The 16,055-nt window shown below is 42.7% G+C and overlaps 1 protein-coding gene and 1 non-coding gene across 3 annotated transcripts in view; one reads left to right on the top strand and one right to left on the bottom strand.

Moving 5' to 3' along the window:
- The window catches only part of SLC4A8 (solute carrier family 4 member 8), a 98,039-nt gene that overhangs the window by 72,816 nt on the left and 9,168 nt on the right, over positions 1 to 16,055 (bottom strand). For both annotated transcript variants that reach the window (XM_066265264.1, XM_066265271.1), the window contains exons 2-5: positions 11,616 to 11,697; positions 5,133 to 5,279; positions 4,491 to 4,626; positions 2,222 to 2,382 (exon numbers count right to left, since the gene is read on the bottom strand). In XM_066265264.1, coding sequence (XP_066121361.1) covers positions 2,222 to 2,382; positions 4,491 to 4,626; positions 5,133 to 5,279; positions 11,616 to 11,697 — 526 coding nt within the window. The remainder of the gene's footprint in view (positions 1 to 2,221; positions 2,383 to 4,490; positions 4,627 to 5,132; positions 5,280 to 11,615; positions 11,698 to 16,055) is intronic.
- On the top strand, positions 7,169 to 7,244 carry TRNAN-GUU (transfer RNA asparagine (anticodon GUU)). Its single transcript has one exon. It is a non-coding gene; the product is annotated as a tRNA-Asn (tRNA).

Below are 16,055 nucleotides of genomic sequence, written 5' to 3'. Positions count from 1 at the left end.
TATAGCAAATCATTATTATTAGAAATAGAAATTATGAAGCACCTTGTATGTGCCAGGAACTATACTAGATTATCTAATCTGATCCTTATAAAAACTCTGAAAAATGTTTAATATAACAATTTTTACAGATCAGAAAACTGAAGCCCAAACATTATAAAATTCCTCAAGGTCTCCAATCTAAAGTTGCAAAGCTGAGATTCAAACACAAGACTGTCTGACTCAAAAGCCCATAATATTACCCATTTTCTTCTGTCATATGCTAAAGTTCCTCTATATTCCCCCTTCCTCCAAGATTTTAACATTGCTGTGACTCATCAGTAACATGCATACATCAGGCACCTAATGTGGAGAACCATAGCAGTTTTACTTCAGTCCTACATACCTACTGCCAAGCTCCCCAAACTTCAACCTATTCTCAACTCCAGCTTCATCCATGACTATCCAAGTGATATAGCAATAAATAAAGAAAATCTATTTTTAAGTTTTCAAACCATCCTGGCCTGTGGTGGCACAGCAGATAGAGTATAGACCTGGAACACTGAGGTCTCAGGTTCGAAACCCTGGACTTGCCTGGTCGAGGAGCATATGACAAGCAACAAGCAAACAATGAACAACTAAAGTGAAGCAACTATAAGTCTATACTTCTTGCTCCCCATCCCCCACCTTTCTCCTCTCTGTAAAATCAATAAAATAAAATCTTTAAAAAATTTTTTCTTTCAAGCAAAGATCCATGTTTCTCTATCTTTAACCTTTATATTGATAGGTTCCTTGCCCCATATTAGAAACCATGCTTCAGGATCCTTCATCTTAAGAGAGAGAGAATGAGAATATCCACCCCAACTCCTCCTTTATCTATTTCTCTCTTAGTCCCTGCAGTTTGGCTATCTCAAAGAAACTGCTTTTGTAAAACCATCAATAATCTTTCCATTGCTAAATCTGATGGATGTTTCTAATGGTTACCTAACCTGACCTCTTTGCAGCACTTGACCCTGATGAATTAAAACTTCTTCTTGGCTTCTGTTGTGGGTTGACTGGCAACCTCCCCTCCCCCCCAAAAAAGGTAGGTCTATGTATAATCCCCAGATCTGTGAATGTGATCTTATTTGTAAAAAGGATCTTTGCAATGTAATTATGTATGTCCAGATAAGATCATCCTGGATTATACTGACAAATATCCTTATAAGAATGAGACACGGATCCTTATACTATATTAGAGACACTAGAAGCTGGAAGCTAGAAGCATCAAGGAATAACTTTCCCCTAGAGTCTCTGGAGGGGATGCAGGATCCCATCAGTGCTGATACCTTCCTTGGGTCCCCTATGTGATCCCAGAGAGGTAGAACTACTTGGATACTTTAAATGGAGAAAAGTTTGGAGAAATCCTTATTTAACCTGTCCAGCCAAACCAAGCCAAACTGAGGGGAAAATCCTCATATGCACCAGATGTTTCCCAAATTTCAATCCAAAAACATAGCAACGTTAACACTCAACCACTCCAGGAAACTCCATCAGGTATCTCCCATTCATATTCTGCTGAAGAAGTGGAGGTACCTTTGGCTCAATTTCTTACATGTCTTCCCTAGCTGCCATAGTTTAAAACCTTTCTTTAACTCCCTTTTCTCTGTATAAGTCTTAGATGCCCTTCTCTAATTATTATCAAAATACATCTCCATTGTCATACTTTTATTAATTGCTCCACAGCTATTTCTCTACTAAAAAAAAATCTTTAAAAAAAATTGATTGATTGATTTTAGAGACAGGAAGGGAGAGAAAGAAACATCAATTTGTTGTTCCACTTATTTATGCATTCACTGGTTGATTCTTGTATGTGCCCTGACTAGGGATCGAAGTCACAACCTTGGTGTATCAGGACAATACTCTAACCAACTAAGGGACTTGGCCAGGGCAAAACGAGCTTTCTGAAGGTAGGAACTATATTTTATTTTTATTCCCCAGTGCCTAGCACATAATCAGGCAAAAATAAATACAAAATAAATGTTTTCTGAATGAGTAAATGGAAGACTAAACACCATGTCATTTGAAACAGCCTGTGAAATACTGTAGGTAGTTTCTTAGTTTGAAACCCATCCCACAGATGAGAATGTTGAGGTTAGGAACATTAAGAGACTTGCCTAAGACACATAGCCACTTTATTCTTTCCTCTATATCACACTTCTTAATTTACACAAACATTCCTCTGTTTTCCCTCACCTAGCCTCACCTGAAATTTCTTCTATGCTATTTGCACGCATATCCAGAAGGACTGTTCCATTAATAAGGCAGCTCCTTAGCTCAAAGAGACTATGCAATGAAAGGGTTGCCACATAGGGCTTGCTCCAGCGTTCTCCCCCATCCTCAACATCTTCTTCAAACTTCAGCCACCTGAAAGCATTACAAAGAACTGGATGCCAAAGATAGAAAATGAGGACTTTTCAAGAGAGACTTATTTAATGTAAGTCACAAAGAAAGCTATCTGAATAATCATACTGAACATTGTAATCTATCTCTATGTTCAGGGTACATTAGTAAGTAAAAACAGCAGCTTATAAAACAGTGCAAGATTAATTCCATTTTTATTTAAAGAAAAAAATTTTTTAATTTAGAAAATTAAAATAGGGTGACATTTATCAACAAGAGTAGACAGATTTCAGGTAAATATCTCCACATCTTTGAACAGTCAATTATGTTGTATACCCATCACCCAAAGTCAAATCATCCTCTGTCATCTTATATTTGTCCCTCTTTACACCTTTCCCCCAACCTCCTCCCTTCTCCCCCCCCACAACCCCTCCCTCTGATACCCACTGTATGTCCATGAGTCTCAATTTTGTATCCCACCTATGTGTGAAATCATAGTTTTTAGCTTTTTCTGATTTACTTATTTCACTCAGTATAATATTCTAAAATTTAAAATATATAAACACATATGTATAAGACACCAAATATTATATTCCTCATTATTCCTTGGGTTCTGTACATATTTTTTTTCTTTTTCCTTATCTTTATTTTCTAATATTTTATAATAAGCATGCATTACTTATGCAATTAAAAATAGATCTAATGTGGCCCTGGCCGGTTGGCTCAGTGGTAGAGCGTCGGCCTGGCGTGTGGAGGTCCCAGGTTCAATTCCTGGCCAGGGCACACAGGAGAAGCGCCCATCTGCTTCTCCACCCCTCCCCCTCTCCTTCCTCTCTGTCTCTTTCTTCCCCTCCCGAAGCCAAGGCCCCATTGGAGCAAAGATGGCCCGGGCGCTGGGGATGGCTCCATGGCCTCTGTCTCAGGCGCTAGACTGGCTCTGGTCGCAACAGAGAGACGCCCAGGATGGGCAGAGCATCGCCCCCTGGTGGGCGTGCCGGGTGGATCCCAGTCGGGGGCATGCAGGAGTCTGTCTGTCTCCCTGTTTCCAGCTTCAGAAAAAAAAAAAATAGATCTAACGTCTATCATTTGGATACACTGACAATCACATTAATAAAATGATATTTTCTTTCTTAAAGAGCCTATCTGTGTGACCTTTAGCAGTTTTTAAAGACAGAATAACAAGATTAATTGCCTTTTTGCTTGGTATTGAGTCCATCAGCTTAATACTCTCTATTCATAGAAAACATCCTCGGATAACAGCAGGCATCCAGGAAGAGCTGTTCTGACATGGGCAGGAGCCACTCTTTGCTACTCACACTGGCTCTTACCCTGAGGCTTGGGCATGTTGGCTTTGAATCACCCATAGGCTCACTGGTCAGTTACTTGAGGAGCCCTAGATATGGCCCTGGTTAATCTAAGAGCTCTTATTGGATTTGAGCCTCAGACTAGCATGGCTACTCTACAACTATCTCAGGAAGGCTATTATCAGACTGACTATAATTTCAAGGGTCTCTATAAGGTTGGACTGTCCCACAGGAAGTTAATCTCAAAAGTCCTGGGACTTCCAGTGAATTAAAACACAAATGACTCTATGGTTCACCTTTAGCAAAAGTCTGCACTTATGCTCTGTCTTCTGAGCTAGGTCTAAACCAAGGTGGCCCCATCAGGCAACTTCTAAACCAGACCTAAATTATCAAGAAAGCCTCAAGCAAATAGGAGAGTACCTATATCCTAGGCTCAAGGTCAACTGGCATAGATATGATCAAATACACCACAAAGAAGCCAACATCAAGACTCTCCTCAGGACCCTGCCCATTGGTTCAGCGGATAGAGCACTGGCCTATCCACACTGGTCCGAGCGTCGGCCTCAGGTGCTGAGGATAGCTTGGTTAATTCGAGCATTGGCCCCAGACAAGGGTTGCTGGATGGATCCCAGTCAAGGCACATGCAGGAGTCTTACTATCTCCCCTCCTCTCACTTAAAAAAAACAAAACTCCTCAGAATACTCTGGAACATCAGTCCCCAAGTCAGTCATCACTTCTCCCATTAAGAAATAAAGGTAGGCCTGTCACTTGCTGAAAAGTAACACTGCCTACCCAAGCAGATCCTGACCCAGTTTCCTTTAACCTTACCTAGCTGTCTCTTTCCACTCGGCATCTTCCCCCTCTTTCACACAGATCTCATCCAGCTCTGTAAACAGCTCATGAGGCACGTGTTCTTCATCTTCCTCAGTGCCAAGAATGAACTGAACACGCTGCGATGGTGTGTCTGGGAAATCAACCACAGAGAAAAGTCTGCTCCCAGCCTCAGCTTAGAACAGATATAGAATTCTGTCATACTTAGGGCATCTGGGAGCCTTAAACTTCAGAACATATAGAAGATAATCCTGAACGCAGATCAAAAAACAATTTCTTTATTCCCAGAAATTTCCAGAAAAACTTCTGTGGAAGCAGTTTCATTGGAGGGAAAAATTATTAAATAAGACCACTTGAAGAAAACCTACAAGAAACTGGAAATCTGATGAATCTAATCAAAAGGAATGGGTAATTCTCTAGCAAATTATTTCACCTAGTACAGTATTGATTTGGGGGTCCTGAACTGTTTTCAAGAAGATACTTTTAATTCTTGGAAACATTTCTTCTTGTAAGCAAGCTCTGAAAACTCTCTAGATGAGCTACAGAATCAAGACCACCTGCTTAATGTCTATCACACATTCCCTTAGCCTTTTTATGCCCCCAACCATGGACACCCGCCCTCTCTCCCAAGGGTGATACCGTGGGCCAGGGTCTCTGGGCCTTCTTCCCCTTGGCTGGCACCTTTGCCCCGGCCTCGCCTCCGGTGCTTCTGGCCATGGGTTCGGTGGTGCCGATGGCTCTGCCGACCCAGCGGCATCCGAACCCCCACATACAGAGTTCTATGACCTGAAAAGAAGCGGAAGGTGTGTAGAGAAAACCCATTTGTAAGAGGAATCTAGGATATTTAAGAGGAAAAGGATTGCATTTCTTTGGTCTGGTCACATGCTGTAATGATAAACTTGAAAGACTTCCAGGACTAAGGATATAGAAATCTTAGAGTCCAAGGTCTCCTTTGTCTTGCATGTTGCTGCAAACCTCACAGGAGTGCTGTTAAGATCAAAGGAAATAATGTGTATGAAAATTAAAAGCTAATACAAATGCTAGTTATTATTACAACAACAATTTGATCAACTGTAAAAAAGCAAATGCAGTCACCCTGATAGCTGCTACAGTCTTGGCAGGGAGGCAGCTTAGAAAAGTGGTTAAGTGCTCAGGTCAACCTGCCTAGGTCTAAAACTTGACTTCATCATTCACTAGCCTTGTGACTTTGAATAAATTATCTAATCTCTCTGTGACTTTCTTTTAAAAGGAGTACTGAATGTTTATTATTTAAACTCAGAGCAGTTTTGGCCCTGGCCGGTTGGCTCAGCGGTAGAGCATCGGCCTGGCGTGCAGGAGTCCCGGGTTCGATTCCCTACCAGGGCACACAGGAGAAGCGCCCATCTGCTTCTCCACCCCTCCCCCTCTCCTTCCTCTCTGTCTCTCTCTTCCCCTCCCGCAGCCGAGGCTCCATTAGAGCAAAGATTGCCTGGGCGCTGAGGATGGCTCTGTGGCCTCTGCCTCAGGCGCTAGAGTGGCTCTGGATGCAACAGAGCGACGCCCCAGAGGGGCAGAGCATCGCTCCCTGGTGGGCATGCCGAGTGGATCCTGGTCAGGTGCATGCGGGAGTCTGTCTGACTGCCTCCCCGTTTCCAGCTTCGAAAAAATGAAAATAAATAAAATAAAAATAAATAAATAAGTAAACTCAGAGCAGTTTTGTGAGCAGTAAATAACAATGTATGTAAAATGCTTAACACAATGCCTGGAACAAATTTTAGCAGCCAATATATTCTAGGATCATTTTTAAATTTTATTTTTTCTGTACTGTAGAATACAAAATGTAGAATAGCAAGAGAGACTAGTTGCAAACCAGAGGGAGCATAAGGCTGAAGTTGTAGGGCCATTCAACTGCTCTCCTACCCACCCAATCTTTATCCTCCTCATCTACCTACCAACTGACCCAAATTCTACCTCCTTCCCATCTAATTCTCCATTATTTTTTTTTCAGTCATTGCCAAACCTACTCTTTGCGGTCAACTGTATGCAAATACAAGTATTCATTTAGCAAAATTTGTGGGAAAGATGTAACAGTATATACATATTTTTAAAACTAAGTATGTATTGCCTGACCAGGTGGTGGCACAGTGGATAGAGCCTCAACCTGGGATGCTGAGGACCCAGGTTCAAAACCCTGAGGTTGCTGGCTTGAGCCCAAAAGTCACTGGCTTGAAGCCCAATGTCACTGGCTTGAACCCAAGGTCGCTGGATTAAGCAAGGGGTCACTGGCTCAATTGTAGGCCCCTGGTCAAGGCACATATGAGAAGGCAATCAATGAAAAACTAAAGTGCTGCAACTATGAGTCGATACTTCTTATCTCTCTCTTCCTATTTCTCTCTCTCTTAAAAAGAAAGTATGCACAGAAATGCAGAGAAAGATCATTATTGAACTAAGACTGAATCTTGTGGATCAGGACAGAAATCACGACCCATCCTGCAGACTGGGTCTACTGAGAGTGCAGACGGAACTCATTAGCACATACAAAAGGTGTTTCACTCCCCTGGGCTACAGGTTGACTCAAAGTCAATAACCACAGGGGGGAATCTCACAGATGCCAATAATTTTTTTTCTACTTTTAAACTTAAGAATATGACCAAATGGCTCTTACACATTTGTTAAGAACTTATTAGAAGGCATTGGCCCTGGCTGGTTGGCTCAGCGGTAGAGCGTCGGCCTGTTGTGCGGGGGACCCGGGTTCGATTCCCGGCCAGGGCACATAGGAGAAGCGCCCATTTGCTTCTCCACCCCCCCCCTCCTTCCTCTCTGTCTCTCTCTTCCCCTCCTGCAGCCAAGGCTCCATTGGAGCAAAGATGGCCCGGGCACTGGGGATGGCTCCTTGGCCTCTGCCCCAGGCGCTAGAGTGGCTCTGGTTGCAGCAGAGCGACGCCCCAGAGGGGCAGAGCATCGCCCCCTGGTGAGCAGAGCGTCGCCCCTGGTGGGCGTACCGGGTGGATCCCAGTCGGGCGCATGTGGGAGTCTGTCTGACTGTCTCTCCCCGTTTCCAGCTTCAGAAAAATAACAAATAAATAAATAAATAAATAAATAAGGCATTAAACTTACTGTAGGATTCATAAAACCAGTATTTAATCAAGAATAATGATCTGCCAGGAAAAATGGAAAAACCTATTCCTCTAAAACAACTGCTCTGTGTTCCTCTGGGCCAGGGAGAGCCCACTGAAGCACATTATGGACTACTGCTCTTTGTGCGTTTATCTTGGGAAATCTGTTGTGATGTTTTCGATTCTTCCAAGTTATTTAAAAAAAAACAAAAAAAACCAATGTCATGGTTTAATGCACCATCACCTACTGACGGAATTAACTTATGCAAAAGATCCACATTTACAAAAGTTTCTCACAATATCCAGAGACAAAATCTCAGAGTAGTTCTGAAAATGGGTGAAGAAATGGTTTATGTCATATGGGGTAGACAGTATGCGATAAAGGAGGAAGAGGGCCAAGGAACCTTGTATCATGGCATACCTATCGGATCAGGATGTAATTTACTCGTCTCCCGTCAAAGTGGGACTGATTGTTTTATTTTATTTTTCTGAGAGGGGCAGGGGAGGAAAGAGACAGGAACATTGAACATTGAGCTGCTCCTGTATGTGCCCTGGACAGAGAATAGGACCGGCAACTCCGTGCTCTGGGACAACGCTCCAAGCTATCTGGCTAGGGCTTAATTTTTTTTATTTTTTGGGAGACAGAGAGAGGAAGGGAGAGAAAAGGGAATGGAAAGGGAAGCATTTCTTGTTCCACTCAGTCGTGCATATTTTAGTTGCTTCCCATGTGTGCCCAACCAGGGATCGAACCTATAACCTTGTTGTTTCAGAACGATGCCCTTAACCAACTGGGCTAACCAGCCAGGGCCAAAGTGAGACTAATTTTATCCCATACCTTCAAGAGGTGATGCCACCCTTAGTGCAGCCTCACAGAGTCCTAAAGCTGCCCTCAGAGTGAGTCCAGAGTAGAGCCCACACCATGTCCAGCAAATCCCTCCTCTCTCCAGAGCTGCTCTAGAACCACACCAGGCCTGCGAAGTAGGAGTTATTTGTCCTCCATTTGCCTGGAGTGCTTTTTTAAAATGGTGCTAACATAAAAAAGATTCTAATTTTCAAAAAAAATCTATGTATCAAGGACCATTTTCCAACACATTGCCCCTAGTAATGACATCATCATAGATGGCTATCATTTATGGCAAAGCAGAGAACGCACAAGGAATAGATGATGTCTGACTAGTGGTGGCGCAGTGGATAAAGCATCAGCCTGGAACACCGAGGTCACTGGCTCTGAGTGTGGACTCATCAGCACAGGGTTGCTGGCTTGAGCAGGGGTTTGTCCACAGGATCCAAAATCTCGCCAGCTTGAGTTTTCTGGTAAGAAAAGCCCAAGGTCACTAACTTGAGCAAGGGGACACTGGCTTGGTCCAGTCAAGGCACGTATGAGAAGCAATCAATGCACAACTGAAGTGAAAGCAACTACGAGTTGATGCTTCTTCTCCTCTCTCTCCCTTCCTCTCTCTCTTCTCCCTTTCACTCTCTCTCTCAAAAAAAAGATGTTATGAGAAGCTGCTCCTACTGCCAGTTACTCAGCTGACCTCTGTGGATAGAACGCAGTCCTCAGGATTCAAGAGAGTTTGTCCAAGTTTATTATTCTACTCCCAAGTAGACAAAAGTATTTATAAATGGCTAACTCCTTGCTGAGGACAAACGTCTAGTAGGCCCAAACTACTAAACAGAGCAATAAGAGGGTAGAGGGCAACAGGATTATCAGAGCAGAAGGAGGGCAGACAATACCTAACAATGTTTATATAATCGAGTAAGATGTTGAGATTGGGGAGTTAATGCTGGATACTGTCCTTCCTTGCAGGCAATGTGATAGAGTGGAAAAAGCAGAATTTTATCCCAATCTCAACTGCTATCTGACTAAATGACCATGAGCAGTTTTCCCCAAAACAGGGGTAAAATCTACTTGTCTTTGTTGTTGAGAAGATAAAAAGGACAACTTGTACAAAGGCCCTAATCGAATGCCTAATATACAAGGGTCATTCAACAAATGTTAGCCTCCCCCCACCATGCCACACCCTTTCCTTCTCCCACTTCCTCCCACTTGCTAAAGCCCACATTGGCTCTTCCATCTGGTTAAAATAACCTGGAAAACTTGACCTCGATATATCCAAACTCCACTGACCTCCAAGAGCCACCCACATAAGTTCTCGTGGTAACAGATCCATGAGAATCAGCCTCCACAGCTTTTGCTCTCCCTATCCAAAGGACAAGTTTTCTCTGGGGACTGTACCACTTTGATGGGGAAAAAAAATTCATGGGAACAAGCAGTACAGAGAGGATTTTTCACATGCATTAGAAAGTTGCTGTATCATAGTCTTCAACATTGCAGGGGAAGTGAACTGAAGTGTGTCCACAAAGGCTCCTGAGCCAAATGTGGGTGCTCATTAAAGCTATACTAGACAACAGCCTCTCTCTAATAAAACCAAGCATCAGCCCTTATCAGGAAAGTAGGCCCCACAGGAAAAAGGAAAGCAGAGGGACACCACACAATAGTTATGGGAAGCTACGTGTGGGGGATGGAGGGAGGGAGGGAGGAAGGGAGGGAGGGAGGGAGGGAGGGAGGGGGGGAGGGAGGGGGGGAGGGAGAGGAAGGAAGGAAGGAAGGAAGGAAGGAAGGAAGGGCCTTAATAAGATAAACTAGAAACAGCAAGTCAATAAAAATGCTTCTACCTGTCCACTTCAGTGGATTTTTACATAACTCTGTGTTGGGTACTTAAAGAATATGTTATAGGTATATGTGTGTTCTCCTTTTTCCTGTTTAAATGAAAACATCAGGGAAGAGCAAACATCAAAAACGCGGTAAAAACAGAGTTCTATAGCCAAACTGAGTTTTTAAAATTATTTGTACTTTCTCTTTTAAGTTTTTGTATATATTTGCCTGACCAGGTGGTGGTGCGGTGGACAGAGTGTCGACCTGGGACGCTGAGGACCCAGCTTGAGCATGGAATCATAGACATGACCCCATGGTCGCTGGCTTAAAGCCAAAGGTCACTGGCTTGAACTCAGGGTTGCTAGGTTGAGCAAGGGGTCACTGGATCAGCTGAAGGCCCGTGGTCAAGGCACATATGAGAAAGCAATTAATAAACAACCAAGGTGCTGCAACTATGAGCTGATTGATGCTTCTCATCTCTCTCCCTTCCTGTCTGTGTCTGTCTGTCTGTCTCTCTCTCTCTCTCTCACTTAAAAAATAAATAAACAAAATTTTGCCTGTATTTATATATTTTTTTCTTCTTTTCCAAGTGAGAAGAGGGAAGATAGAGAGACAGATGCCCATATGCACTCTGACCGAGATCTACCCAGCAACCCCTGTCTGGGGCCAATGCTCTGCCCATCTGGGGCCATGCTTGCAACCTTTTTTAGTGCCTGAAGGTAGAGGCTCCACGGAGCCATCCTGAGCACCTGGGGCCAATGTGCTCAAACCAATCAAGCCATGGTTATGGGAGGAGAAAAGAGAGAAAGAGAAAGAAAAGGAGAGGGGTAGGGAAAGGGGTGGAGAAGCATATGGTCACTTCTCCTATGTGTCCTGACTGGGAATTGAACCCAGGACATTCACATACCAGGCTGATGCTCTACCACTGAGCAAACTGGCCAGGACTTATACTTATATTTCTAAGCAGTTGTCAAGAATCAATAAATTGACCTGTGTACCTCACATTCTCATAGAATAAATCATTTATTCATATTTATATTGCACTTCACAGTTCTCAAAGCACTGTCTCACATGCTGTTTATTAGATCCTAATATACTGCTCACAAATTAGGGGATATTTCAAAATGAATATGAAATGATAAAATATCCCCTAATTTTTGTGAGCAATGTAGTAAGACAGGTATTACCATCCCTACTTTCATTCAACAGAAAAGAAAATTGAGGCTAAGGAAAATTAGATTATTTTCCCCCAAGGTCTTACAGCTAGTGAGAATTAGGACCTAAACCCCAGTCTTCTTCTGACAAAGCTGTTTCTCCCACACCAGGTTGCCTCTCACTAATTTTCCTGTTGCATAGAATAGCAGTTCTTACCTTCCAACTCCTCTTTCTCATAATGAATGTTAAGAATTGTACTGGTCCCACCCTGATCCACCACAGCTTCTTCATCTGATCTCTGTTAAAACATAAAGAAGTAGTCATAGTAATACCCATACATTCATTTAAACATTCAGGTAAGTGCCATGTGTGAGATTCTTTTTTTTTTTTTTTTTTATAAATAAATTTTTATTTAAATGGGGTGACATCAATAAATCAGGGTACATATATTCAAAGAAAACATTTCCAGGTTATTTTGTCATTTAGTTCTGTTGCATACCCATCAATCACCCAAAGAGAGATCGTCCTCCGTCACCCTCTATCCAGTTTTCTTTGTACCCCTCCCCCTCCCCCCTCCCTCCTTCCCTACCCCCACCCGTAACCACCACACTCCTGTCCATGTCTCTTAGTCTCACTTTTATGTCCCACCAATGTATGGAATCCTGCAGTTCTTGTTTTTTTCTGATCCGCTTATTTCACTCCGCATAATGTGTGAGATTCTTTATGCAACAATTGGAAGAAAAACACAATGGTTTATATTTATTTTTAATTTGAACCTCACAACTTTGAGATGCAAACATGGCAGCCATTCTCTTTCTCATTTTATAAATGAGCAGCCTGAAACTCAGAGAACATTGAATAATGATTGCCAATGTCACAAATGACGTAAACGGCAGAGCTAGGACTGAGCCCAAGTCTCATGACTGCACATCTCATTGATGCCTTTTCACCTCTGGACTCAATCTATACATCCATACAACATGTTGGCATCTTGTAAGTGGTCTCCCTTGACCTCTGAAGCATTTGAGCCTGTTTAACACTCTGTCCTTGAAATTAAATTCTCCATCCTGCTCCCTGACCAAATCTTCTCTGTCTCATCCTAAGGCTGATCTTCTTCATCTAAATATATTTCCCAAGGAAGAGTAGTCTATCTTTGGTTCCTTCACTTGAGTACTACAATTTCAACAGCAGCCTGAAACGGTGTCGCTCAATATTTGACAAACCACTGGATGCCACACCTCAAGACTCCTGTGTCTAAAACCAAACTAATCTTCCTTCCAAAACTAGCACCCTCTGCTCATTCACTTATTCCTATCTATGGCACCATCATTTCTTATTCCACAATTGAAATTTCTAATGTATTTATTCACCCATCTGTATATGTTGAGTGCCTATTATATGTTTTCAGGGAAACAATTCTCCTTTGCAATTTCCCTTGAATTCACTCCCATCTCACATCCACTCTGTCCTATACTCTCCAACACTTTCAGTCACACTGAACAAAAGTGTTCGAATTAGAACACTGCCATTTTGCAGTCCAAATAGATTGCATTGATTTCCAACAGCCACTAACATCACAAAGAGAGAGACAAGCAGATATTGTATGCCTCCTAATGGGAGACCTTATCACCACCCATGAGGTAATCATAACAAATAAATTGTCCCTGAATCTAATCAAGCCTCTAAATCCAAATACCAATTTACTGAAAATACAGTAAGTCAGAGCTCCATGGAAAAAAACAACACCATATGAATACAATCAGTAAAATCCAGACTGTAGAAAACTATGTAAAACAAATCTTTTCCACCCCTTTTTTTTTTTTTTTTTTTTTCATTTTTCTGAAGCTGGAAACAGGGAGAGATAGTCAGACAGATTCCGCATGCGCCCGACCGGGATCCACCCGGCACGCCCACCAGGGGCGGTGCTCTGCCCCCCAGGGGGCGATGCTCTGCCCATCCTGGGCGTCGCCATATTGCGACCAGAGCCACTCTAGCGCCTGAGGCAGAGGCCACAGAGCCATGCCCAGCGCCCGGGCCATCCTTGCTCCAATGGAGCCTTGGCTGCGGGAGGGGAAGAGAGAGACAGAGAGGAAAGCGCGGCGGAGGGGTGGAGAAGCAAATGGGCGCTTCTCCTATGTGCCCTGGCCGGGAATCGAACCCGGGTCCTCCGCACGCTAGGCCGACGCTCTACCGCTGAGCCAACCAGCCAGGGCCCCACCCCTTTTTTTAAAAAAAAGATAATTACAAGAAGAGAAAAGGGGAGACAGAGGGAGAGAAAAGTAAAACCAATGGGTTAAAAGATATAATGAACCAACCACAATGTGTGGACTTTATTTGAATCTTGATTCAAACAACTAACTAAAATAAAATTTTTAGCTTTTTTAAAGTTATGATATTTGAGACTTGGAAATTTGAATATTGATGACCTTTTCTGATATTAAAGAAATTGTTGTTTTTCTCTTTAGGTATTACTGTGCTCATTTTTTTAAGAATCCTTTTATTGATACATACTGAAATATTTATAGATAAAACTGAAGGAGTACAAAAATGTAAAATAATAAATGAACTTAGAAATATTACTTGTTGTCACATTTTATAAATAATGTTATTCAAAATCTTCAAATACATCTTTAACATCAATGTCCTCCTCATCACCATAGGTGCTTTGAGTCAATTTTCCAGAGCATGTCAGTTTCATCTCCACCTAAGTTGTAAAGACTCTAATATAAGTCCTGGCCCTGGACGGTGGCTCAGTGGATAAAGCATCAACCCAGTGTATGGACATCCCTCGTTCAATTCTTGGTCAGGGCACACAGAGGCGACTAACTGCTCCCCCCCCCATTCCTCCTCCCCCTTCTTTCCCTCTTCCCCTTCCATCAGTGGCTCTATTGGTTTGAGCAGTGGTCCCTGGGTGCTGAGGATAGCTCCATCAGAGCAAATCAGCCTCAGGTCTTAAAAATAGCTCAGTACTCGAGAACTGGCCCATGATGGGGTTGCCAGGTGAATCTGGATTGGGGCGCATGCAGGAGTCGGCCTCACTACTACATCCCCTCATTTATATATATAAAGTCCTGTTTGGGGAATAACTTTTAGGTGAAAAATACTTGCATTTGTTTGGATTTATTTGTCCATCTAGGTCATGATTAAGATCACGAATTTCTTGACAGCAGGAGCCACATATTTTCATCTTAATGTTCTCATGGAGTCTAATGCAGTAGCTTACCATTGTAAGTAGCTTGCACATTTATAAGTCCCAGGAGAGTAAGTACTTATATGTTTACCACTATATACCTAGTACCTAGTAAAATATCCAGTATGGTAGCAAGTATCCAATAATTTTTTTTTGTATTTTTCTGAATTGAGAAGCAGGGAGGCAGACAGACAGACTCCCGCATGCACCCAACTGGGATCCACCACACCTTCCCACCAGGGAAGGCTGCTCTGCCTATCTGGGGGGTTGCTCCACTGAGACCGGAGCTATCCTAGCGCCTGAGGCCAACTTTGCTCCAATGGAGCCTTGGCTGAGGGAGAGGAAGAGAGAGATATAAAGAAAGGAGAGGGGGAGGGGTGGAGAAGCAGATGGGTGCTTCTCCTAAGTGCCCTGGCCAGGAATCAAACCCGGGACTTCCACACACAGGGGCCGATGCTCTACCGCTGAGACAACCCAACAGAGCCTCCAATAAATTTTGATGAATGAATATTTATTAGTATTCTGAACTCTATCTAAATTACATATTTTCTCATAATAATTTCTCATGTTGGCTTCCCCACAGGTTTGTAATACCCAGAGGACAAGAACCAATTAATTAGGATGCTTAAAACTGTCCATAGACACCTGACACAGCATAGAATACAGCAGGAATCAGGATGAAGTGGGGGAGGGAGGAATGATTGATTTTTTTTTTTTTTGACAGAGAGACAGACAGAGGGACAGATAGGGACAGACACGGGAAAGGAGAGAGATGAGAAACATCAATTCTTCGTTGTGGCACCTTAATCATTCATCGATTGTGGCGGGGGCAACAGCAGAGTGAGTGACCCCTTGCTCAAGCCAGTGACCCTGGGCTTAAATCAAGTGACCTTTGGGCTCAAGCCAGCAACCATGGAATCATTACTCTGATCCCACACTCAAGCCGGTGACCTCACGCTCAAGCTGGTAAGCCCATACTCAAGCTGGCAACTTTGGGGTTTTGAACCTGGGTCCTCTGCGTCCCAGTCCGATGCTCTATCCACTGTGCCACCATTTGGTCAGGCTGATTTTGACTCTAAGTCTATGAAAGCAAAATATAAAGAGCAAGGTCAACTGTCTTAAAAATTCAGGTTGAAAATCAACTTATTTCCTTAACTTAGATTGGTTAACCACACCTAAATTCACTGAAAAAATATTTATCTACTTTCTTTGTCTTGCCAAGGAAAACAGAGCCACTGTCAAACACCATTAGCCAGAGCACTTGAAAGGTAAGCCTTTAATGTGAATGTGTAGACCTTGTTTGGATCCTGATTCAAATAAGTCAACAATTTAAAAAAATTATCAGGCACTCAATTTAAACAACTGAATGGATATTTGACTTATATAAAGAACTTGTTAATTTTTAAGTGTAAAAATAATATTGTACTATGGTAGTTAGGTCATTTTTTTTTAAATGATCTTTAATC

Source organism: Saccopteryx bilineata, chromosome 1 (assembly GCF_036850765.1).
Source record: "Saccopteryx bilineata isolate mSacBil1 chromosome 1, mSacBil1_pri_phased_curated, whole genome shotgun sequence".
Lineage (NCBI taxonomy): Eukaryota > Metazoa > Chordata > Mammalia > Chiroptera > Emballonuridae > Saccopteryx > Saccopteryx bilineata.
The sequence above is the reverse complement of the archived record's forward strand: the minus strand, read 5'-3'. Positions and strand labels throughout refer to the sequence as shown.